The 26,626-nt window shown below is 42.0% G+C and overlaps 1 protein-coding gene across 1 annotated transcript; it reads right to left on the bottom strand.

The window, feature by feature from the left end:
- Positions 1 to 7,473: 7,473 nt before the first annotated feature.
- gpr35b (G-protein coupled receptor 35 b) lies at positions 7,474 to 10,718 on the bottom strand. Its single transcript, XM_048261179.1, has 2 exons — positions 10,676 to 10,718; positions 7,474 to 8,712 (listed from the first exon to the last, which is right to left on the bottom strand). The coding sequence occupies exons 1-2, from the start codon at positions 10,691 to 10,693 to the stop codon at positions 7,798 to 7,800; spliced, it is 933 nt and encodes a 310-aa protein (XP_048117136.1). The 5' UTR covers positions 10,694 to 10,718; the 3' UTR covers positions 7,474 to 7,797.
- Positions 10,719 to 26,626: the final 15,908 nt, after the last annotated feature.

Genomic DNA, 26,626 nt, shown 5'->3' on the forward strand with positions numbered 1-26,626 from the left:
AGACTAATGAGCATAGACACATTAGCGCTTCCAGCCTAATGACTTTCACACATGAATGATTTACAGTAGACACATTAGCGCTCCACGCAGTGGCGTAACTAGGCCTAGTAGGTGCAGCAAGTGCAGTCGCACCAGGGCCTGTGACCTCCGTCGCTACCCCCGCAATGCAATTGCTGGAAAATTCTATACCGGTCCTTTCTGACTACCTGCGTGCCTTTGACCAGGCCAAGGCTACAGCGCAGACACTCGCAAATAAATGGGGGTTCAGAGTACATTTGAAAATGTTAGAGCACGGAGAGTGAAGCGTCACTTTGACGAACTATCGGAAGATGAACGCTTAACCGATGCAGAGAGATACTTCAAAGTGCAGGTATTTAATGCAACTCTGGACATCATAATCAGTCAGCTCTCCCAAAGATGTGCAAGCATGCGGGAAACTTGTTATGTGGTTGAGTCTTTACGTCCTATGATCCTTCAACTCGCAGGTGATGATGAACTGCTTGAAAAGGCAGTACGTTTGTCAGACCATTATAGCATGGACATTGCACCGACATTCCCAACACAACTCCTCTCATTTAGGTCTTGCTTTAAAACAGAGATTTCACAGAAGTCATCTATTTTTCAACTTGCCAAAAGGCTGGTGGTAGATTATGACAGTGTAACATCCACATTCGGGGAAGTGTGTACTGCTCTCATGTTGTTTCTACATTGCCTGTGACTGTGGCAACAGCTGAGCGATCTTTTTCCAAATGTTCAACAATTGCTGGTGTACAGGCTATAATCAATTAGCTAAATCATTTGTCCAGCTGTTTAAACATTTTTTCGTGTTACATTCAAACGCAAAAGGTGCTTTGATATCTTTTTTGTTTAAACGTCGGCAAGCAGGCATGCTGCGGTTGCAATGAATGAGGATAATTGGTTTTATCTGCGGTGTTATTTTTTGCATTTTGAATATGACTCGCTCCAGCACGTCTACTTTTTTGCACGGTGCTTTCTTAAAGGAGCTGCACCATCTTACAACAATTGCATCTACATTTTCATATTAGAATGTTTTGTCAAGTGTAAGCTTAAACTACCGTGATCAAATTAAGTTTCCGTGTCCCCGCTGAAAGTCTCTTATGTTATGCGCTTATCGTTACACTATCAAATCTATAAGTAACCGTGACAAATAGGGTATAAGATATATAAACTCACGCTATTGTATTATCATATATGTTTGGTAATGGCTCAGCTTTCTCTGATTGTTCTACTGACTTGGAAACTGCATCATGGAAGCAGTAAGTCAAGTCGCATCAAAAATAGTAGTGGCAGAACTCCAAAGTGACACCTTGTGGTTGTTTGTGTCAACTGCAGTTTGTGCCTTTTCTGCTGAGAAAATGGGTGATTCCTGAAGGAACCCGTCCAAACTTAACGGGGACCCACTGTACGTGGTGGGAAATGGTAGCAACGTTTTCAGCGCTTTTACGGCTATCTCGGGATATTCTGATTTGGTTTTCTTCCAAAAACCCGCCAGAGAGGTTTCCTCATAGCCTACACTCTTAAGACCACCGTCATTTGCAATTTCGATCAACTGCTCTTCCTCCTGCGCTGACAAGTTAGGACTATTCGGGATATTGACAAATGGTTTTGGTCAATTGGTTTGCCGTGGATCTTTGGAGGATGGAAGTAACGCTCAAACTTATTTGAAAGCGCAACAAGGTGATCGGTTTGGTTTGCCATGGATCTTTGGAGGATGGAAGTAACGCTCAAACTTATTTGAAAGCGCAACAAGGTGATCGCGCACCAGCTGCGAGAGAAAGGGCCCTGCCTCAGTCTCTCCCAAAACCCCCACTACTGTTTGGAACATATCAAATACACCCCGATCCACCCACAAATCAAGCTTGGCTTTAAATGCAGTGACTTTATCTGCCAGTTTAAAGACAGTCGTCATTCTCCCCTGCAGTGACAGGTTGAGGTCATTAAGCAACCCGAATATGTCACACAGGTAAGCGAGTTTTGACACCCAGCCCTCATCACTAAAATATGCAGCTAACGGTGACTTTTTTTCCTGTAAGAAATCTCTGCAGCGGCTCTCGCAACTCAAACACTCTGGCCAGTGACCTGCAACCAACCAACTTGGATAGCGTACCATGGTGACCCATTCACCCTCTCTAACAACTGTGATCCGGCCCGCGGGCCGCAGTTTGCCCACCCCTGACCTATGTGGTTGCTTTACGCACTAGTTTTTTGTCCTTCTTGCTCGCGTTTCTTACGCTCAAAGAACTCAAGGGGTTTGTCTTTAAGTGTAGGATGCTTGGACTCTAGATGTCGAATTAGCTTTGATGGTTTCATTGCTTCGTTTGACAACTTATCGCCAAATACCACACATAAAGGACTTGGTGCATTCGAGTCACCGGTCTCTGCGAAACCATATTTTAAATATGACTCGTCATATTTCGTATTGAATGACCCCTTCTTTTTCTTTGAGGTATCTGGCTCACCATCGTCAGTGGGTATTATTGCGAATGTGACATTATTGTGAATTAAATTGAGTTTATTTAGTTTGCATGCATTTCTTTTTTTAAACTCTTGTCGTAGGCTACGGCCCAGTTAGGCCCGGTGGTTGGGGACCGCTGCTTTAGACCATTATTTACCAAGGTATGCTCATGCGTTTTGTAAAATGCCCTATGGAAACTCCCCATAGGACTTTTGGTTACCCAAAATGTATACTGACAATAAAAGCCTTAGTGTGTGTGTGTGTGTTTGTGAGAGAGAGTGTGTTTAAGACAGTCCTGGGCCCAGTTTCCCGATAACGACGGAGACACGCTCTTACGAGGGTTTTCTACGATTCATCTTACGATCGTTCGTTTGGTTTTTCCGACTGTTTCCCGAACATGCTCGTAGCGTGAACACGCATGCACTGCTCTTAAGATGCTTTTAAGGGGAGCTGTCCACGTTAATAGTTCAGGGCCCACTTCCCCGAAAGCATCTTAAGCCTAAGAGCGTCGTAAAGTCCCTCTCACGAACGTCTTAAGATTTGCCGACTGTTTCCCGAAACCATCGTAGCTTAAGAGCATCGTGAAAACACTCGTAGATCTCGAGTGCTCCAGAGTACTAGTTACCGCTAAGAGCGTCTTAACAGTACTTCTCACTGAGGTCACCAACAGGACATACAGAGGAATTACAACTTAGAATACATAATCCAATTTATGTTCCCATTCTTTATTGTGTTTACCTGTGATGAATCAGATTTTAGCGTGCAAAATAGCCTACATTTAATGGTCATAATAATGTGATGAAAAGCGGACAAAAATGCAATCAAGTTATGAAACGAGACGTTGCCAGAATAGTTTGACATTATCTTTGCTAAGTGAATATTTTATTAGGCCTATGAGGTAAAAAGCAGAGAAAGCAACATGTGGTTTAGTCTGTAGCCTACTGCATCAAAATCTAAGCCTACACATTTCCTCTCTTTCTTACTCGACTTCTTTCTTATCTTCAAACGTGTTCTTAAGTGGCACCGCGAAAAATGATTGCATGGTGCAACAATCTAATCTTAAAATAATTACAATTATTTATGTCTCTGTGCGGTATATAACCTACTTGGGATGCTTACATGCATATGTCAAAGTGTTTCTATTGGGCCCAGGGCCCACTTCCCCGATAACGATGGAGACACGCTCTTAAGAGGGTTTTCTACGATTCATCTTACGATCGTTCGTTTGGTTTTTCCGACTGTTTCCCGAACACGCTCGTAGCGTGAACGCGCATGCACTGCTCTTAAGATGCTCTTAAGGGGAGCTGTCCACGTTAATAGTTCTGAAATATCCTCTGATTTGACGGTGATGTCAGGTGACTGCACGTCACAGCTATAGGCCTACCATTTAAACTTCGGATCTACACATTAATTCACATCAATACGAAAATAGAAACACTTTGACATCTGCATGTAAGCATCCCAAGTAGGTTATATACCACACAGAGACATAAATAATTGTAATTATTTTAAGATTAGATTGTTGCACCATGCAATCATTTTTCGCGGTGTCAAGAACACGTTTGAAGATAAGAAAGAAGTCGAGTAAGAGGAAATGTGTAGGCTTAGATTTTGATGTAGTAGGCTACAGACTAAACCACATGTTGCTTTCTCTGCTTTTTACCTCATAGGCCTAAAATATAGCCTTCACTTAGCAAAGATAATGTCAAACTATTCTGGCAACGTCTCGTTTAATAACTTGATTGCATTTTTGTCCGCTTTTCATCACATTATTATGACCATTAAATGTAGGCTATTTTGCACGCTAAAATCTGATTCATCACAGGTAAACACAATAAAGAATGGGAACGTAAATTGGATTATGTATTCTAAATACATCTGTAATTCCTCTGTATGTCCTGTTGGTGACCTCAGTGAGAGAAGTACTATTAAGACGCTCTTAGCCGGGTAACCAGTACTCTGGAGCACTCGTGAGATCTACGAGTGTTTTCATGACGGTCTTAAGCTACGATGGTTTCGGGAAACAGTCGGCAAATCTTAAGACGTTCGTAAGAGGGACTTTACGACGCTCTTAGGCTTAAGATGCTTTCGGGGAACTGGGCCCTGCCTTGTAGCTCCTCTCATCATCCTCTACCAGCAACCCTTTACTCAACACCACCATCTACAGGCCGATGGGTGTACAGTCACCAAATGTACACATAAATTAATTTAGTTTATACCCCCCATGGATGAAATTCCACGAAACTTGGCATAGCCCCAGAGGATGTCAGGTTAATCATACACATGAAATGTGGTGCAGTTCAGAACAAGCATGCAACTTGCATTTCTCGGTGTCCCCCCGGGTATCGTTGACCAAAAAATCAGGAAGTAGATGACGGAAAACTTTGACAATCCCTATGTGACCGCTACGCTGGCTATGCTAGCGGCGGTCATAATAATTATGAAAATCCACACTGCAGACCAAATGACTACATTTGACATAATTTGTACTGAACATTTTTCTATTAGAATAAAATGATACATACTATACATTTAAGACCATAAATAAAAAATAACACACTTGGACACATGCATGCCATTGACCCTATATATTAAGATACAGTACAGTATGGTGTGCACAGGTGGCTGAGAAGATGCATTACAGTGCATCTTGTGGTGCAGTCCAGAGTGCCTTCAATGATCATAGCTTAAAGCATTCCTCAGTCCCTGTGCTGAATCATTCTGTACATGGCAGACTGGACCAATGCAAGATCTCCTTCCTGAGTTTGATGGTGCCCACAGGCTCCCTACTTCTGTATAAGCCGAGTCGGTTGGGTGGTCATAACAGGCCGTCACTGTACAGTTTACAATAGCACATTTACCTTAGACTCAAACATGGCCCTGCATTGACAGACTCAAACATGGTCCTGCATTAACAGACTGCATCTTAGATCCAAATGTGTTGGGAAGTAACAGAATACATGTAAATGTATTTAAATACAGTTACGATTGAAATGGTTGGTATTCAGAATACAGTTACACTGATACATTTCAGGGATTGCATTTTAAATCATTATAACATGCAGGCCAAGGCTCTTCCCTATTCAAATTCAAGTATTCTTAACCACACCAGGTAGCCTATGTATCTCTCAGACGGCTCCTTTCTTTCCCCCTCTCTGTTAATATTGATAGCCTAAAAGAAAACCTCTCAGGGAATGTAAAATGTAAAATTAGTTTTGTTGTAGTGCACTAGGGCCTATATCCAGCCCATGTTTTGGGCCAGTATAGGTTCTCGTTTCTTGACAGAATGTTCTGCAAAAAGGCATGTTACTGCCTTTGTGCTGTTGAAATTCATAAAAAAAATATTTGTATACTTGTTTGGGAGTTGGTAGCCTATGTGCAGACAAAACATCTCTGTTGTAGGTTCTTTGACACAATGATGTGAACAGCGTTTCATAGCACATAGGCTTATATATCAATCCATCCTTACCGTAAAGCAGGTTGTGGGTTGTTGTTGACACTATGTGTCTAACAAGTTCACATAACCTCACATAACTGTTTCATCCATTGCTAATGAAATATAATACAATGATAATGTAATCCAAAGTATTCAAAATACGTTACTCACTTGAGTTATGTTACAAAATTGATTTTAGGGCAGGGTAGGCTATTCTGTAATCTGTCGTGGAATACATTTTAAAAGTATCCTTCCACACTTTGCTGGAACTGTAAACTGTAATCTTGAGGGTCTGTACACCAATTGGCTTTCAAAGTATTTTTTTAGTGGTTATTCACTACAGCCTTTACACACAATGAATGCATTGACGCCTTGCTTTCACCACATGTGGCTTTGTTTGGTGGCTCATGTGCATGTTTAATACTCAATATCTCTTTTGAAGCCAAGGAGTTGCCATAGTTTTAACTGTTTTAAATATTCTTTAAACAAGTGTTGCATATCCCTGCATTAAAAAGAGGAAAAGGCATTTTGCAGGTTCCATTGCCCCATGTTTGTGGGTGTTGCGAAGAATAAACAAAGAAATGTGAAAGACACACCAGACATCAGATTTCCAGTAGAGGGCGATTACAGTCCATCTCTAAACAAGTCCAAAAGCCGCTAGAGTATGGGTTTGTATTATTCCCACATTATTTTGCCATGCGAGTAACATTCATAAAAAAATGCTCTTTGGTAACACTTTACGGTAAGGGTACATGAATCATCATGAATTTATGCATGAATTAATCCATGATTTATGTATTACTTCATTCCACTCATGAATCATCAGGAATTGACATGAGTTCATAGTTTGTTATTTGTGACCTCATACATGAACAACACATCAACTAAAGCATTAAATATGGTGGGCACATCATTATGATTTATAATGATCATGATTTCTTTTTTCTGCCACAAATGTGGTCATCACTACTCAAATTACAATTTGATCACAACTTCAAGTTCTCTAAGTAAATGCCATTGTTAACACTTTAGTTGAGGGGCCACAAATATGATGAAATCATGAGAAATTAACCCTAAATGCATGTAATCATGATGATCATGCTTAAGGTACCCACCTTAACTTATGCTTTAGTTGATGTGTTGTTCATGCATGAGGTCATGAATGAGAGACTATTAACTAATGTCAATTCCTGATGATTCATAAGATATAAAGAAATGAAGTAATGCATAAATCATTAATTAATTCATGCATGAATTCATGACAATTCATGTACCCTTACTATAAAGTGTTGCCAGCTCTTTTTCCAATTATGTAGATTTGATATATTGTCTGTGGAATGTGATGCTTGCTGTTTTTACCTGAATGTGTTATTGCACTGTATGTGGATCCTGCAACCAGCCTGTGGCGCAATACAAATGGATTAGCAGCTAACTGGGAGGCCTTTTGTTGAATGGGGCTCATTTAACCTTCCATTGTTAGATTATTCACCACCTAGAACTGCTGAAGGTCACTCTATAATTTGGTTCTAAACTAGCGCATACCAGAATGAGACATCACACCTTAACATTAACACATACATTTATGCATTTCCACATCTCATAGGTATTCATATGGAATTGTCAGAAGAATAGCAAACAAATACATACAAAACATTTATATACATTCATACATGTAAAGTCAATACCTATAGGGAGGCTAATAGAAAACCAACAACCAGAGTGAGTCCAGTATTACAAGTTAGTCATAACATCTAGTAAGAAAGCTTGAATTAGCTTGAATTGGGCCTGGACTGGGTAAAGTGAAAGGATCAAGCTTTGAAACACATCATTTCATTCATCGTAATGATAGAAGACACTTGCTAGTAGTTTAGTAGGTGAAGTTCATTCACAAGTCAGATGATTTTGTTCTGCCTCTAGTAGGTGATGCTGAATCACTTTGAGATTCATCTTTTAAATATTGCTTCAACAAGAAGTAATATCCAAACGAATCAAGGCAACAGTTTGTGGTGGCAATCCATTCAGCCACCTCACGGAAGTTATGAATCCCGTTTTCCAGTGCGGACAAACAATCGTGGTACTTTACCATCCACATAGCCACATGGATAGGTGTGTAGCAAACAACAAACACAATCCAATTGGCTTTTATAAGTCGAAGAAATGTCTTCTTTTGCACAGAGGTCTCCTCACCACTCTGATGCTCTTCTGATGTCCAAAGAATGCGAGAGGTCTGGATGGAACAGAAAGTCATTGTAACTAGTGGGAGGAGATAGCCCAATATCACCACCACCAGTAAGAATGTAAGAGATTGCCTCTTCTTATCAGAACGGCTGTAACATGAGCGCAAATGTGTGTGAGTGTTTTCAGAGCCAAACACGAGGCATAGAGACACCAGCGTTACCCAGATGAGAGTGCAGACTAGCACAGCAATACGTTTCTTGGTGCTCCGCTCTCGGGCCCAGAAGGGGAACCTGATGCTGAGGTAGCGGTGCACACTGATGCAGGTGACGGTGAAGATGCTGGTGTACATGTTGATGTAATGGATGGAGAACATGGCTGAGCAGAAGTCCGAGGGCTCAAGAGGGTGGTAGGCAGCAAACACGCGTACAGGCAGGAAGAACACCAGGGCGAGGTCGGCCAGGGCCAAGTTGAGCGTGTAGATGTGCATGTCCGTCCACTGACGGCGCTTCAGGAGGAGGACGGTCACTGCCGAGACGTTGAGCAGCAGGCCCAGCAGGAACACTGGGATGTAGACCACCTGCTGGAAGGTCTGGGGCTCCAGTGCCCAGCTCTCATTACACGTCTACACCCCAGCCAGGGCCCAGAGCCAAGAGAGAAGGGGAGAAAGAGTTGGTGTGAGAGAGTTAGTTAATGGTAGTTAATGGCCAACCGTTATTGGTTGTTGCAGATATTGTAATGCTTGTTTAAATCAGGTTTATATCATGTATTCATAGATAGAGAATCTTAGGAGAAGCATACCAACGACTGTCCCTAGCTTTGTCAAACTCTTTGGATTCCTGTTGGATTCCACTCATGTTGCTGACTGCGCCTTAAAGGGAACAGCCTGTTGTAGTATGTGTGCTAACAGTAATAATAAACTGTAAGAGTTTAACACCACTATTGGTTCCTCATTTTTATTATCTGTAGAGAGAAGGGTGTGAGTATTCTTCCTGTGCAGTCATTAGACAGATTTAGCACTGCACTAGAGATCAGGTGCCAGAGGATCACTGAAGTCTTTCTTGAAGCTTCTAAAGGAAGATTCTAAAGTCATAGTCTACTGGCAACTGAAATTAATATTATTTCAACTTCAACTTCACTCAGTCATCTTGCTGCTTTGACTTATAATACTCAAACTTGACACTACAGATTGACATAAACTTACTCATTAAACGCAACACGATGACTTGAATAGGTAATTCCTATAAGAACAGTGACCTTTGGTGGTTTGGTCAACCCTAACTTTAATCACTCCTTTGCCAAGGAGGGATTTTATCAAGATAAGTATAAGTATATATACTATTTTGATCCTGTGAGGGAAATTTTGTCTCTGCATTTATCCCAATCCGTGAATTAGTGAAACACACTCAGCACACAGTGAACACACAGTGAGGTGAAGCACACACTAATCCCGACGCCTGAGCTGCCTGCAACAACAGCGCCGCTCGGGGAGCAGTGAGGGGTTAGGTGCCTTGCTCAAGGGCACTTCAGCCGTGCCTACTGGTCGGGTTCGAACCGGCAACCCTGGGCCAAGTACTGACAGGGGACCCTCATGACATAATGACCAAGATTAGTAATAATGGGGTAGCCGATATTGTATTCTTTCACAAAGCCTGATCCTTTAACCAACACCCAGGTTCTCCGCCACCAGCCCCCCTGCTCCATCAAAAGAGTGGAAGAGGGTAAATACCTTGGCTCAATCACTGACGATGAGCTGATATTTAAAAACAACACCGACCGGAAATGTCAGCAACATCTGTACTTCCTCCATAAGCTATGACAACTGCAAGTCAAGAAATCAATTTTACAAGCTTTTCACAACTGCTTCATTCAATCCACGCTCACCTTTGACATCCTGGCATGGATCCCTGAGTGAGTTGAATAAAGGCCCTTTCAACAGAATAATTAGGATGAGTGCTAAGATCAGTGGACAACCCCAGATCACCCTTGCAGCTATATTTGAGAAACAAGCCATTAGGAAATGCAGGCTCATGGCATCCGACTCCACTCGCAACCTCAATGACCAATTTGAACTAATAGCCAGACCCTATCCTTAAAATCTAAATGAGCCATGATCACCTTCTTGCCTCCATTAGATTGCTACTTTTGAGCTTACACTCTTAAAACGAATGTGTTGAAAACAACACAACTTGAGTTGTTTAAGACATCTTTGTTCAGATAGGGACAACACATTCATTTTAAGAGTGTAGTTAATGTCTAATGAGTCCATATAAAGGTGTGACCGAGCACATTTCATCTTTGCTGTAACATCTAGTCGAGAGCGGTACTTGGAGTTTTAAGCATGATCAAAGATCTCATGTGGGCTGTCAACATTTATTTTTACATAGATTGTAATGAATGATCCATATTTCATGAGGTTTTTAATATTTCTTAAAATTGTATGTATTCTTTGATGAAACACGAAACACTAAACATACTGTAGTTTAAACATGTCACATTTATTTTACAGTGCTCTAAATGTTTATCTTTTGTGTGACCTTGTAGAAATCTCCTGATATTAGACGTAAAAAAGATAAATGAGAACATACCACGTTTGAAACATTCATGGTTGCTGCTGAGAGACGAACAGTATGTAGCCTACATGTAGTCTTATTAAATCATCTAAATGAGCTGAGGACAGCACTGTGGAAACTAAGAGAGAGCAGGTAAGCGTGACGACTGTAGGTGTCTCTATACTGATGCCGTGGGAGTAGAGGCAGTTCAAACACTGTGGTTTGTCAGAGACAGAACTATGCATTACCACAGTAACGTCTAACAGTGTGAGTATGGCCATGAGTCACGTAACTAAAGCACTGTTTGTTCCCATTTGGTAAGTTTTTCTCCTGCACTTCTACTGCTACTGCACTTCTATTCGTTGATACTCAGAGGAAGTTCTAGTCAACCACTTCCAGTTTATGAACTTATCTGTTGTCTGGGTCTGTTGTTATTAGTAGAACACTGACCCTGTCTTCGATGGGAAATAACACATTCACAATGAATTGATTTGACTCTGTCACAGTCAGAACCCTTTCTGCTCATTTTCTGCACAGAATGTCTTCCTGGTGAGAGAACAAACTGTTCAGTCATCTATTTATGTTGCCTTAATCAAGACATATATTTTGCACACAGCTGAACTTTGGTGTTTTGTAATTCCTTTCTAAATGAACTAGAACTACTTGAACTGGAATTCTCAATCAGTCAAAAAACCTGAAAAAAAAGTAAGCACCCAGATGTCATGATGTCATTCTTTTGTGGAAGCATAGCGGTACAAAATATGACCGCCGCTCAGTCCTGTACATCCATTCCGCGAAAATAAATCACACTTCAATTTGTCTCCATATTTTACTCCATCCCCCACTCTTGAAACTTTTGTGTATGCTTGTTTGGCATGCCTGAGTGTGTGTGTGTGCGGCTGCACAGAAAGTAGCCTACTGGTGCTGAAAAGGTGAATAGATTGTAGAATAGCCAAAGAAGATGTAGCATTGTTATAAAACCTTTAAAATCTCTAAACAATCACAAGTAGGGCAGTTCATCACAGTTCATCCATTGCAACTGGATTGATGAAAGGTTACTTACACCTGTAGGCTACATTGTATTTGGGAAAAGCAAAAGGTATCAGCATAATGTTATTTTTTTTTATTTTTTTTTTATGTATTTTTAAACAAAAACATCTCTGTGTCTGTTCCATGCCGTTTTCAACAGCTATCAAAAACAAAGGTCATTTTGGATGGATGGATTTTTGTGAATGTTTCTTCTTCTACATAAGATTTTAGTCATCTTTAGTTCATGTAATACTTTATTGTCAATGCACAAATTAAGTAACAGTAGTCTGAAACGTTATTGTTAATGCACAAATTAAGTAACAGTAGTCTGAAACGAAATGCTGTTTTACATCTAACCAGTGGTGCAAATAACTGACATGTCCAAATGGGCCTTGATGAAATGCGTTAAGCTAGACTGTTCATACACATTTTAACGGGCCAAAGTTGAAGAGCTTTTGTCCGTTATTGTTAGTGCAAATATAGGCTGATTCATGTTCCCTTGCATTGTTTAACTGAGGTCCATGGCTAGTCTGGCTTTCATCAGACCAAGCTCAATCTTTTAAGAAATCAAAAATAAATAGCGGAGCAGATCAGGCTGGGTTCACCCAGCCTAGTCCATAGGCACCCGATATTGTTTAATTTTCAGATTGAGATATACACGCTCTGGCTATTCTAAATGCAAAAATGCATCAGGGAGTTATGACAAAACGGTAACTAACAAACTAGATCCCAATAGAAAGCTGTTACCTTCCCTAAGCTACAGGTAGGATTATAAGGTAGGCCTATTTTACAACATAAATTGTCAATAGGCTATGCTGGCTTACACAAATAAAATCTCCTTTGAAACCAATGGCTTACGCCTTTACAGTATCAAGCTTGATTTAAACTGTCATATCGCGGGCGAAAAGTTGTAATAACATTCACGCGAGCTCCATGAGTCAATGAAAGCCGAATGAAGTAGCCACTTCTAAATGGGACCCACTACACAGTAGCTTAAGGTGTTTTGCTAAAGCAGCCATAATGAAATGAAGGTGTCATTGTTTGATACTTCACACACACGCTTTTTAATTTCACAGACTACAACTACCAAGCTGTAATCAAAGCACATCGATTCCCCTCTCACACCCTGCACGCACTTAAAACAAAATAAACAGGCGCCTCAGTCTCACGATGTATAGGCAAAACTGTATCAGACCGGTGTAACGTTGGTAAATCTTCCATTGCACAGAATGATTTTGTAGCACGGCAATAAATGACAGTCGAAGATACAAACAGTGCTGCTATACATTTGTTGGTATAACCGCATTTATAGTTTTCTACAAATGCAATAAATCAAATGCCTCCATCACTCAACCAACGCTTAACGGTAACATTACCTAGGTCCTTATTGATATTACAAGATTAACGCATCTGCAGTAAAAAACCAAGCATGTCCGATAAACATCCTCAGATTTATTTCGCTTCAAGAAGAAATGGGAATTACACTTCATGTGAACATCGCCCTATCCTTATTAGATGTTCGCCAGTAAATTACAGTCCTTGTATGAAGCGCCCATTGTTTTTCCAACCCACTTTTAACTTCCAACAAAATTACGCCTCACTGCAACGATGCGCATCTAGTGGACAAACGACTACTTCACCATACTGAATACCGAAAATGCAGCCATGATGATGATGATGAATATTTATTTTGGCTTTCTTTTAATCCTACTGATTTTAATTTTTACCGGGGCGGGGCAAATCACAAATGAGTGATTATGAGCCAGGTTGATGTGGGCCCTTGAGACCAACATACCATAAAGATTCACAGAGAACTGTGTCTGCCCTACCCTCCTTTCGGGGTCCAGTCCAGCGGGGGGCTGCAGATGAAAACGAAAAATGACGGGTTCCATGCTATCCATGTGGGGGTACATGCCCACCAAGTTTTGTGTACCCGGTCTTTCAGTGTCCCGAATCCTTGTTGGTGTACGCCACTAAATGTACACATAAATTATTTTATTGTAAGGCCCCCATGAACGAAAGTACACAAAACTTGGCATGCATTCAGAGGGTGTCATAATGATCCTACACTTTTTAATTTCGTGCAGTTATGACCTTGTCAGCCAGAGATATTGAGATGAAAACACCTAATTTTTGCTTTTAATTTTTAACTAGGTGGCGCTATACATGAAATAAGTGGTAATGGGATGGGTTGACATGCCCCTTAAGACCAACATACATAAAAAGGTGGACCTCCTAGGCCCTACGGTTCTCGAGATATTCACAGAAAACTGTCTCCGGCCACCTACAGGCCAGTTGGTGTATAGTAACATAAATTAATTTATTGTGTGGCCCCCCATGAACGGAATTCCACCAAACTTGGCGTGCAGAGGGTGTCATAATGATCCTACACTTCCAATTTCGTGCAGTTTTGACTATAATAGGTCACAGATACCTTCAATTACAACACCTCATTTTTACTTTTTGTGTTTAACTAGGTGGCGCTATACATTAAATGAGTGGTTATGGAATGGGTTGACATGGCCCCTTGAGATCAACATACAAAAAAAAAATGGTCCTCCTAAACCCTACGGTTTTCGAGATATTCACAGAAAACTGTGTCTGCCCCCCCTCCTTTAGTCCAGCCGGGGCTACAGATCAAAACGAAAAACGATGGTTCCATGCTATCCATGTGGGGTTACATGCCCACCAAGTTTCGTGGTCTTCATTGACGGAAATTTGGGCATGCGAAAGAAGAAAAAAAAAAAAAAAAAAAAAATCTGACTAAACCTATATGACCGCTGGCTTAAGCGCCGGGCGTCATAATAATAATGTGATACATCTGGGATGTGCCCACAGTTTTCGATGACTATCAAGAAACCCCCACAGATCTATGACACCTATGAATTACTAATTTATTATGACCGCCGCTTCGCTGCTAGGTTTAGTCATATATATTTTTTTTTTTTTTTTTTTTTTTTTTTTCGCATGCCCAAATTTCCGTCAATGATTCCCGGGACACTGAAAGACCGGGTACACGAAACTTGGTGGACATGTAACCCCACATGGATAGCATGGAACCATCGTTTTTCGTTTTGATCTGTAGCCCCCGCTGAATTGGACCCCCGAAAGGAGGGTAGGGCAGACACAGTTTTCTGTGAATATCTCAAAACCGTAGGGTTTAGGAGGACCATTTTTTTTTTTTGTATGTTGATCTCAAGGGGCCATGTCAACCCATTCCATAACCACTCATTTCATGTATAGCGCCACCTAGTTAAACACAAAAAAGTAACAATGAGGTGTTGTAATTGAAGGTATCTGTGACCTAACACAGTCAAAACTGCACGAAATTGGAAGTGTAGGATCATTATGACACCCTCTGTATGCACGCCAAGTTTGGTGGAATTCCGTTCATGGGGGGCCACACAATAAATTAATTTATGTTACTATTCACCAACTGGCCTGTAGGTGGCCGGAGACAGTTTTCTGTGAATATCTCGAGAACCGTAGGGCCTAGGAGGTCCACCTTTTTTTGTATGTTGGTCTTAAATACCACTTATTTAATGTATAGCGCCACCTAGTTAAAAATTAAAAAGCAAAAAATTAGGTGTTTTCATCTCAATATCTCTGGCTGACAAGGTCAAAACTGCACGAAATTCAAAGTGTAGGATCATTATGACACCCTCTGAATGCATGCCAAGTTTTGTGTACTTTCGTTCATGGGGGGCCTTACAATAAAATAATTTATGTGTACATTTAGTGACGCATACACCAACAAGGATTCCCCGACACTGAAAGACCGGGTACACAAAACTTGGTGGGCATGTACCCCCACATGGATAGCATGGAACCGCCATTTTTCGCTTTCATCTGCAGCCCCCGCTGGACTGGACCCCGAAAGGAGGGTAGGGCAGACACAGTTCTCTGTGAATCTTTTATGGTATGTTGGTCTCAAGGGCCCACATCAACCTGGCTCATAATCACTCATTTGTGATTTGCCCCCCTCGGTAAAAATGAAAATGCAATATTATTCTGCTTTAATCGCCCTATCTTCAGTTAAGATGTTCAGAACTGCACCAAATTTTATGTGTATGATTGACCTGGCATTCTCTGGGGGTCTGGGGGTATGCCAAGTTTCGTAGAATTTCATCCATGGGGGCTAAAAAATTAGGTTATGTGTAGATTTAGTGACTGTACACTCATTGGCCTGTAAATGGCGGTGCACACATATAAACATGCACACACACAGGCACCCACATACTATCGGGTATTAGAACGGCCGATACATAATTACAAATTCAATAGGATCAAAAAGAAAGCCAAAATATTCATCATCATCATCATGGCTGCATTTTCAGTATTGGCGATAAGTAGTCGCTTTGTCCACTAGATGGCGATCGCTGCAGTGAGACGTAATTTTTTGGAAGTTAAAAGTGGGTTGAAAAAAATAATGGACACTTCCTACAAGGACTGTAATTTACCGCAGCTTAACATCTACTAAGGACAGGATGATGTTCACATGAAGTGTAAGTGAGGATGAAGTGAGGATGTTTATCGGACATGCTTGGTTTTTACTGCAGGCACGCTAATCTTGTAATATCAATAAGGACCTAGGTAATGTTACCAAGTTAGCGTTGGTTGAGTGATGGAGGCCCATTTGATTGATTGCATTTGTAGAAAACTATAAATGCGGTTATACCAAGCAAATTGATAGCAGCACTGTTTGTATCTTTTCGACTGTCATTTATTGCACGTGCTACAAAATCATTCTGTGCAATGGAAGATTTACCAACGCTACACCGGGTCTGATACAGTTTTGCCTATACATGCGGAGACTGAGACGCCTGTTTATTTTGTTTTAAGTGCGTGCAGGGTGTGAGAGGGGAATCGATGTGCTTTGATTCCAGCTTGGTAGTTGTAGTCTGTGAAATTAAAAAGCACGTGTGTGTGAAGTATCCAAACAATGACACCTTCATTTCATTATGGCTGCTTTAGCAACACACCTTAAGCTACTGTGTAGTGGGTCCCATTTAGAAGTGGCTACTTCATTCGCGCTTTCCTTGACTCATGGAACTGCGTGAATGTTACTACAACTTTTCGCCACGAAATGGCAGTTTAAGTCCGCTTGATACTGTAAGTCGTAAGCCATTGGTTTCCAAAGGAGATTTTATTTGTGTCGCCAGCATAGCCTATTGGCAATTTATGTTGTAAATAGGCCTACCTTATAATCCTACCTGTAGCTTAGGGAAGCTAACAGCTTTCTATTAGGATCTAGTTTGTTAGTTACAGTTTTGTCATAACTCCCTAATGCATTTTGTTATTTAGAATAGCCAGAGCGTGTATATCTCAATCTGAAAATTAAACAATATCGGGTGCCTATGGACTAGGCTGGGTGAACCCAGCCTGATCTGCCCGCTATTTATTTTTTGATTTCTTAAAAGATTGAGCTTGGTCTGATGAAAGCCAGACTAGCCATGGACCTCAGTTACACAATGCAAGGGAACATGAATCAGCCTATATTTGCAACTAACAATAACGGACAAAAGCTCTTCAACTTTGGCCCGCTAAAATGTGTATGAACAGTCTAGCGGCCGCATTTCATCAAGGCCCATTTGGACATGTCAGTTATTTGCACCACTGGTTAGATGTAAAACAGCATTTCGCTTCAGACTACTGTTACTTAATTTGTGCATTAACAATAACGTTTCAGACTACTGTTACTTAATTTGTGCATTGACAATAAAGTATTACATGAACTAAAGATGACTAAAATCTTATGTAGAAGAAGAAACATTCACAAAAAATCCATCCATCCAAAATGACCTTTGTTTTGATAGCTGTTGAAAAACGGCATGGAACTGACAGAGATGTTTTGTTTATAAATACATTAAAAAAAAAAATAAAATAAATAACATTATGCTGATACCTTTTGCTTTTTCCCAAATACAATGTAGCCTACAGGTGTAAGTGACCTTTCATCAATCCAGTTGCAATGGATGAACTGTGATGACCTGCCCTACTTGTGATTGTTTAGAGATTTTAAAGGTTTTATAACAATGCTACATCTTCTTTGGCTATTCTACAATCTATTCACCTTTTCAGCACAAGTAGGCTACTTTCTGTGCAGCCGCACACACACACTCAGGCATGCCAAACAAGCATACACAAAAGTTTCAAGAGTGGGGGATGGAGTAAAAGATGGAGACAAATTGAAGTGTGATTTATTTTCGCGGAATGGATGTACAGGACTGAGCGGCGGTCATATTTTGTACCGCTATGCGGTACATCTAGTTGTTGAGGGAATTGAAATGAACAGACTGCGGAAGCAGTTGCGTCTGACAGTACTCACAAATACACACACAAAATGTGTCGGGAATTGGTGTCAAGGTGGTCTCATACACTGCAAGCAACTTAAATGTACGTAGATATCATCTTTACTCAGATTGGACTTTTAAACTGATTGGGAGGACAAGTTCAAGCAAAACCCTGAAAACAAAGGAGCATAGAGGAATTTTTCCATTTCCATTGAAAATAACTACAATTTAAAGCATGTCAGAGCAGCACCATTTGAGGGAGATTCATCTGGTCTTCTGGCGATGTGCTCAGGTGCCTCAGGTGTTAATGGTCTTATGAAATCAGTAACCTCTCTGGCTGACATTTAGGATTTACTAATGAGATTATAAGATTGCATAATGATAGTAGGCCTACCATACCCTAGTAAACAGATTCACACACACACACACAGACACACATATCTATGTGCAGACCATTCATATGTGGGACTGTTCCTTCCATTTCTATCTTCGGATTATAGGGGATACTGTTGTGGCATCAGCCATTTTCTGTTGGGTGGTTTGCTGGGGCAGCAGCATCTCTGCTTTGGGGACAGGAAGAGATAAGCTGGGTAAGAAGGCCAGTGCTGTCCTGGGATCCCCGCTCGGTCCGGTGGAGGTGGTGGGAGAAAGGAGGAGGATATAGCTATCATGTTACCATGTTGTTGTATGAGTCCCACCCAATGCAGGACACTCTGGCAGCACTGCACAGCTGCTTCAGTGACAAGCTGCTTCCCCTAGTGGTGTGTGAATGAGAAACCGCACGGGCCCTTCCTTCCTGCCGCTGCAGAGCTCCAGTAGACCGTACAGCACACTAGAACGGTCTTACTGACCGCACTTTAAATGTACATCAACAAAGCTTTATTAGGCTGTACTAATACTCAGATATTACATTATCAATGCTGCTCCTGGCCATTTAGGTGCCCTAAGCGAGTTGCTTTAACAATAAAATAATAATTGATAATAATAATTGATTGTGATGGATCCTAAATTGCACAACAACCAAGCTTTACTAGTAATTAGATATTTCATTATCTTCTCATATGTGCAATAACCATGTGCAGTGGGGAAACCGAACTATTTTGTTTGCAGTCACCTTAGTATGTTCTTACTGTACATGTCCTGCTTTTTAATTCTATGCCTTGTTGACAATTTGTGCCACTGTAACAATGCAAATGTCTCTGTTGTGGGGACAAATAAATGATTAACTTAGCTTATCTTATTAAGTATAAATACTCTTTTGATCCTGTGAGGGAAATTTGGTCTCTGCATTTATCCCAATCATCCCAAAATTAGTGAAACACACTCAGCGGCACACAGTGAGGTGAAGCACACACTAATCCCAGCGCAGTGAGCTGCCTGCAACAACAGCGGCGCTCGGGGAGCAGTGAGGGGTTAGGTGCCTGGTCAAGGGCACTTCAGCCATGCCTACTGGTCGGGGTTCGAACCAGCAACCCTCCGGTTACAAGTCCGAAGTGCTAACCAGTAGGCCATGGCTGCCCCAAAGCATTATTGTATCTTGTCTTGCCTTGTCTGGTCTGGCTTTGTCTTGACAGAGCATGTTGAGATGCCAGACTCAACAGAGTACCTGGCTGTGCTCGTTTGTGGCTTTCATGAGACCCAACGTCTCTTCATCAGAGACGTGAGGATCCCTCACCTCTGCTCAGGTGCCGTAAACAATCAGGACCACTCTGTCCCTCATCACATGGTGCTCTGGTAGACAGATTAAACCCATTCCATGCTCAAAGGCCACACTGTGCCTGGATAGTGTGGAATGAGAAAGGTGCTTTCCCCTAGATTTCATAAAAAACAGTCTGATGTTATGAGGTGGTATGAGAATATGATAATCTTGATCTCACACTTAAGATCACGATGGCTTTGAAAATCTCTGCAGTAAAATGTCTTGCTATTCAGTGTGTTAAGAGGGACGTTTTTAGGGACTATGAGACAGTGTTGCCCTTTTAATGAGGTTAATGAGGGCATGCTGTTCCCACTGATGCGATCTGTAAGTTGAACCTGCTACAGCTGGTCACAGTAAGTACATTGTAAAAAGATGACACAGATAAAGGTGAAGGGGAAGATGAGTGCATTAAAACAGTCTTTATGGCTTCCAGCAGGGCAGAGCTTACTGTAAACATGGTTTTGTATTTTATCAGCATATATGATCCTTTTAAAGCATTAAATGCATGTGCAACTTAATCATTCATAACATATAAGCACTGGAATGTTTAGCAATGCTTGTGTTGATTATTGGATTCTATGGACTGCTAGGTTTGGAAAATAACTTGGTTACACATCTAATGAATTTCCTATTTACTTGACCATATATTACAAATAATCTACCTTTTGACAGTGACTTTGTTCCAATGATATGCCTACTTTTTAACCTTAGCTATATAAACTTGTCTACTTGATGAAACAGGCAATAACTACAAATAGAATAAGATATTTAGTTAGGAAGTTAAGAGCAGACGTTTTGCGAAGTGAAGCAGGATCGTTTTTGAGAACTGCTTCTGATTACAATCTATCTCTCACTCTCCCTTTCTCCCTCTCTCTCTCTTTCTCTCCCTCCCTCTCTCTCTCTCACACACACACACACACATAATCTCTCTCTCTCTCTCTCCCCTCCTCTCTCTCTCTCACACACACACACACACACATCTCTCTCTCTTTTCTCTCCCTCCCCTCCCTCTCTCTCTCTCTCTCACACACACACACACATAATCTCTCTCTCTCTCTCTCCTCTCCCTCCCTCTCTCTCTCACACACACACACACATAATCTCTCTCTCTCTTTCTCTCCCTCCCTCCCTCTCTCTCTCTCTCTCACACACACACACATAATCTCTCTCTCTTTCTCTCCCTCCCTCCCTCTCTTTCTCTCTCTCACACACACATAATCTCTCTCTCTCTCTCTCTCTTTGCTGTTATTACAAGAGTGAGATTAATATTCGAACGTCCCCCACCCCCTCCACACAGGGAGGGAGGGGAAACTCAGGGGGTGTTGCTAAACTCTAAATACACCCTCACACTTTCACAACTAAATAAAGACATGGGCTCAGCGCAAACTGGCCAATGGCCTGGTTATATAACACCAACATTTATGAGCTGTGCTGATATCGTGAAGGATTTGTTTTTATCCACCAGAGTGAGTTCAGAATTGTAACCTTGAGACCTTTTCACATAAGAGCAAAGAAGTGCTTTCATAGCAATAACAGACTGACTTTTTTCTACCGTTCGGTTTAGAGATGTGGTCTAGAGAGTGGTTTGGAACAGGTGGTCATGGCCAAATGTCAGGTCTGAAGCCTAGGTTGGTGTTTGCTGCACTCTTAAAACAACTGTGTAGAAAACAACACAACTTGTGTTGTTTTTACAGTAACACATCTCTGTGTCCAGAGAGGGACCTCACAGTTTGTATTGTTTCCTTTTTTTTAATTGTTACACAATATGTGTTGATAATAACACAACTTGCATTGTTTTGTATTGATGTTTCCAGATAGAGACAACACATTCACTTTAAGAGTGTGGTTGGGGTAATGCTGATGCATGTGTGCACCTGTGTGTGTGTGTGTGTGTGTGTGTGTGTGTGTGTTGTGTATGTGTGTGTGTGTGTGTGTGTGTGCATGTGTGCATGTGTGTGTGTGTGTGCGTGTGTGTGTGTGTGTGTGTGTGTGTGTGTGTGTGTGTGTGAGGGGCTCTGGCCAGTGCCCGGAAGTGTGCTGTGCCAGTATAGCCCAGTGCTGCTGGTAGTGAGGAGCGGCTTGTGCAGCTGTAACTAGGTCAGTGGAGACACGCCCCCTTTCGTTACTCTCTCTCGCTGCCTCTCGCCCCCTCCCTCACTGTTTTCCCCTCTTTCATCTCTTGCTCTCTCTCCTACTGCCCCCCCCCTCGCTCTATATTACCACATACTGACGCAGTGCAGTCTCTCTGCAGGGGCTGTGAAACACAACTCATCCTTTACATAAACAAATATCCCTCAAATCTGTATTATTATGCTGCCACTTCAATAGGGTAACATCTCTGTTATCACTCTGGATGATTTAACTGCTGACACATAATGATCATCTGTCTTCATCCTGCTTTGGGAATCAAAAGCCTGGAATTGATTTAGAAACCAGAAGTTGGTAATTTACTCAAATCTTCAAGAACTGAAAGAAAGCAAGAGAGAAAGAGAAAGAAAGAAAGAAAGAGACTCTTTTCCTGTTTTCTTCCTGTCTGCAGAGCGTTAAAAGACACACATTACATAATTATTACATCAGCCACATGCAGTCTTGTTGGTTTTGGCTAAGGCCGTTTGAGAGGAAAGCAGGGCTGGAGACCTCCAGAGGCGTATAGAATGCAGCCCACTTTGGTCGTGACCAGGGTCTATAAGCATGTGCAGTTGTCCTTTACCGAGCGCCAAAGGACATTGAGCAGGAGGAGGGATGGCTGTTCAACAAGCACACAGCAAACAGAGCCACCCAAGCCACCCTCCTGCTGAAGACAGACCAGATCCAGGCTGACCCCTTCGCTCATTACCCCTTAGCAGCTTGGAGACTGTAGTGTTGGGTGTGTGGTGGACCAAACAGCGGGGGACTGCGGATCTCCCGCTGGGCTGAGTGCAGAGCACTGTTACATAAGCTCAGCGTCAGTGTCAGTCCTGCCCATTAGGGGTCCTTGTTTCCTCCTCTCACGGCTCAGATATAAAATGGAGGCTCGGCTCTCTAATAAGGGTGAATCCAAATGCACAAATAACAGTGATTCAGCTGGGTTTCGACAGACGGAAAACAAACATTAGCATTTGTTTACCAGGCGGAACAAGAAAAGAGAGGTCAACAAAAGAAAGAAAGGACGGACGGAAGGAAGGGAAACAGGGAGGGATGAGGGTCAGGCCTTTTCTCAGGCCTGTTTTTCATTTCACAATGCTGTACCGTAATCGTTCTGTCACAAGGCCTGAAGACAAAATTGTCAGAAATACGACCAGGGTGATAAAGAGCCCTCAAACAACAGATGTGCAGCAGAGAGATCAAGTAAGTGAGAGAGGGATAGAGAGAGAGAGGGAGAGAGAGAGGGAGGGTGCCCTGTGGTGTCCTCAGGCGGGTAAGAGGAGGCGAAAGCAGGTGGGGGGTAGAGAAAGTAGGCCAGGAGGGCAGATGGGAACCAACACAAAGACAGGAGGGATGGAACAGACGTGTGAAGGTGCTCACTCCATTATGAGAGAGAGATGAGTTTTCCACTCCACCGGCTCTCTCTGTGTCATGCCAGGCGTTTACATCATGGCCATTACTTCAGTGGTGTAGTCTACGTGATATGCAGGACTATGTAGTATACCCACTTGAAAAGCATCACCATCTCAGTATACCCACTTAGAATAGGCAAAGATACGTATTAACATTTGGAGTTGATACCCACAGCTAACTAGTCTACATCACAGTATATCCACTACAGCTAACTAGACTACACTACTGCGTTACTTCATACTCTCAGGACTACATTGGTTCTTCTGCTCGTCTGGTCTCTTTCTCGCTCCCATCCTTCTCCCGCTCTCTCACTACTCCATAGTCTCTGAGGCCGCTCGTTTGCTATGCCTGTCCTGTGTGAATGCTTGTTTAGTGTGGTAGAAGCAATGTAGAGGCTTTGGGCATGTGCCAGTGGTAACAACAGACACACAGACATTCCAACTCAGACGGTCTCACAAATGATGTCTGTATCTGAAGCGAGCCACGCGCTGCAAAGCGCCACGAGGCCTCACATGCAGGGGCTTGTGTTTGTTCTCATCACTCACATGGCAGAGCACGCTGACTCACTGCAGATAAACAACATACGGACCATCACCATGGAAACACCACAATCTCGCTCTCGCTGTCTGTGCAGCCTGTCCTTTGCACGTCTTAAATGGTAGCTGGCAGCTTGGGTGGTACTGCTGCTGATGCGTATGTCACCCATTTGCATCACTGGCCCATACAAATCAGTCCGAGCAGGTGGCTTGTTTGCAAGCTGTCCATTGGTACTTTGTTTTTTAAAGAGGGAGGTTTTGAAATGGGTCAGGAATACGTGCGTATGTATGTAGGCCTATGCAAAAATATGCGCGTGTGGCCAGATTTTCTGTGAGTTAGAGAGATGTGTTTGCCTGTTTCTAATGGTACATATTGTTCTCAGCCCAGGTGTGGACAATATAAATGCTGTATTGCTCAGTGTTTACTTATGGCAGGGCAGTACCTGTGCAAACAGTCTATAGAATGACCCTCTCTGTTCCATACTGCATGTACTGTAGATCCAGCACCCCCTCTAATTCAATGCCTGACATCCGCATCATGATGCTTCTGCCAGTTACACAATGAATGGTCATCAAAACTGTAATAAAAATATGATAAATATTGGGAAATGTTCCAGACATGAAAGAACCAGTACTAAATTGCAATAAACAGCAAGAGCCACAGGACTTTTTGAATTTTATTTGGGCTTGTATTTGTTTCATATGGTGTTGCTCAGGATTTATGACAGTCATGTTGTTGTGCCTCGCAGTTGTTGGTTGCAGACAACGGCTGTTGTCAGCCTATTGTGAAGGAGAACCTTTACAGATCCCGTATACAATCTGCAGTATTAGCAGAGTATTAGCACTTGTCACTGTAGGAAGTCCCCAACCAATCTTTTTTGCTTTCTTTCTATTCTTGTCTATCCTTGTATATGACTGAAACATTTTTGATTTGTTATCCAGGGCATGGAGCCATCTCCACATTGTAAGGTGTCCATTAAGATAGGGTTGCCATAAGGTTATTCATCTACTAGCCCTATAGTAGAACCAAGAAGAAGAGTAGTGATTTAACAAAGAGAAGAAGGAACAGGAGAAAAGGGAAAAAAAACGGACCACGTGCAAAAGGAAGTGTGTGACTTTGCGACCTTTGTTATGGATAATGGATAACTTAACAGTGTATGTGAAAATGTCCTCCTCTGTGTGTGCCGCTTTAAGGAAACGTGGACACAATTTGATAGAGATTTAAACTAGGCTAATGCTCACCTCGAGTTTGAATGAATATGGTGGGCGCCATGCTCTGAGTCTGGATTTTCAAACATAATTGGGACACTTTACACTTTTAGTAGAACTTTAATAATTGACATTGAATTGAAATCACTGAGCTTACCCCTAGACAGAAAAATGAGTGAGTGAGAGAGTGAGAGAGTGAGAGAGTGAGAGAGTGAGAGAGTGAGAGAGTGAGAGAGCGAGAGAGCGAGAGAGAGAGAGAGAGAGCAGGAGCAGGCCTCAGGAATAGGGGGAAATGGAGGAAGAGGGAGGTGCTGAGAGAAAGCAGGAGGCTAGCTATACACATCACAACATCAGCAAGAACATTGACTCCTTATACTCTTTATCTCCTACCAAGGTTGCAAGAAACTGGGGTACCATGATCAATGCCAAGCTGACCTTCTCTGACCATGTATCCTCTGTCTCCCGGTCATACTGCCTCACACTATTCAATATAAGAAAAATCAGGTCGTGCCTAACTAAACATGCCACCCACAGCTCTTGGTCCTGACCATATGACCTACTGGAGTCATATGACAAAGGTCTTGATTCTAGGGTGCTGGACTACGCCACCTGGGGGCTTTCACACCAAGATGTACTTTAGCTAGACCTCCAATACCTTAATTAAGACAAGAGGGCCCTCACACACACATACTTGAGTAAGAGTAAGACAGAGACGTGGTATTTCAGTATAAAAGTAAACAATATTTATTAATGAATAGTTCAATAAAAATGCAAGCTTTGGTTTGCTTCTCAGGATATTGCCAAATGATATATCCCAATAGGCCAGCAAGAAGAAGGTAATGGCTGCCACCAGGACTACCAGAATTTAATTAGTTATTGGTTTAGATGGATCAGCTGTTCGGGAGGAGTTACCTGTCCTGGAGGAGGAGTGAGACCAACACACCACCCGTGCTCCTAATTCTGCCTAGTCACACACACACACACTCATAGGCACAGGTACTGCAAAGAGTGATCACTGCAAATAGTGAGGTGCACATTACCACTACAAATACTGTGTGCAACACGCGAAGAAGAGGACTCAGATCCGGCGACCTGCCCTGCGGTACAACGGCAACACTCTGTTTCTCTGGAGGGGAGAGGGAAGGATAGAGTTGCTATTAGCACTAGCTGGCTGGGTGAGGAATAAGCAAAGCTAGATGTTAACGTTACCACAGCAGAATACTGGGGCAGCCAATACCACACCTATGGCCCCACACCGCGATGGAGAGGGGCAAATAAGTGAACACAGCCACGCCTATGCTTAGGCCCAATCAAATCAACAAACAAAAGGAACGAAATAAAGAAAGCAAAATGAGGCAAGAGTTAGGCTACATTAAAGGAACAAACACAGTTCAAATCCATTGTCCATGGTAAAATACAGCATAAACCAGTATCAATCAATGATAAGTGATAAATACATGTACAATAAACAGGGTTTCATCTTACCTCTATGAATATAACACCCAACATAAATGGAAATGGGACTCCCTGGTATCTCTCCAGTACGCAAACCTACACATCACACACCAGCATAGTTCACATACAAAATAGCCCATCATGCAATAATGTTATTGGCTGGTTAAATCACAAGGACTTACAGACTTCACATTATAGTAGATTCAATAACTAAACATACATGCACATT

The sequence above is a fragment of the Alosa alosa genome, chromosome 1 (assembly GCF_017589495.1).
Source record: "Alosa alosa isolate M-15738 ecotype Scorff River chromosome 1, AALO_Geno_1.1, whole genome shotgun sequence".
NCBI lineage: Eukaryota > Metazoa > Chordata > Actinopteri > Clupeiformes > Clupeidae > Alosa > Alosa alosa.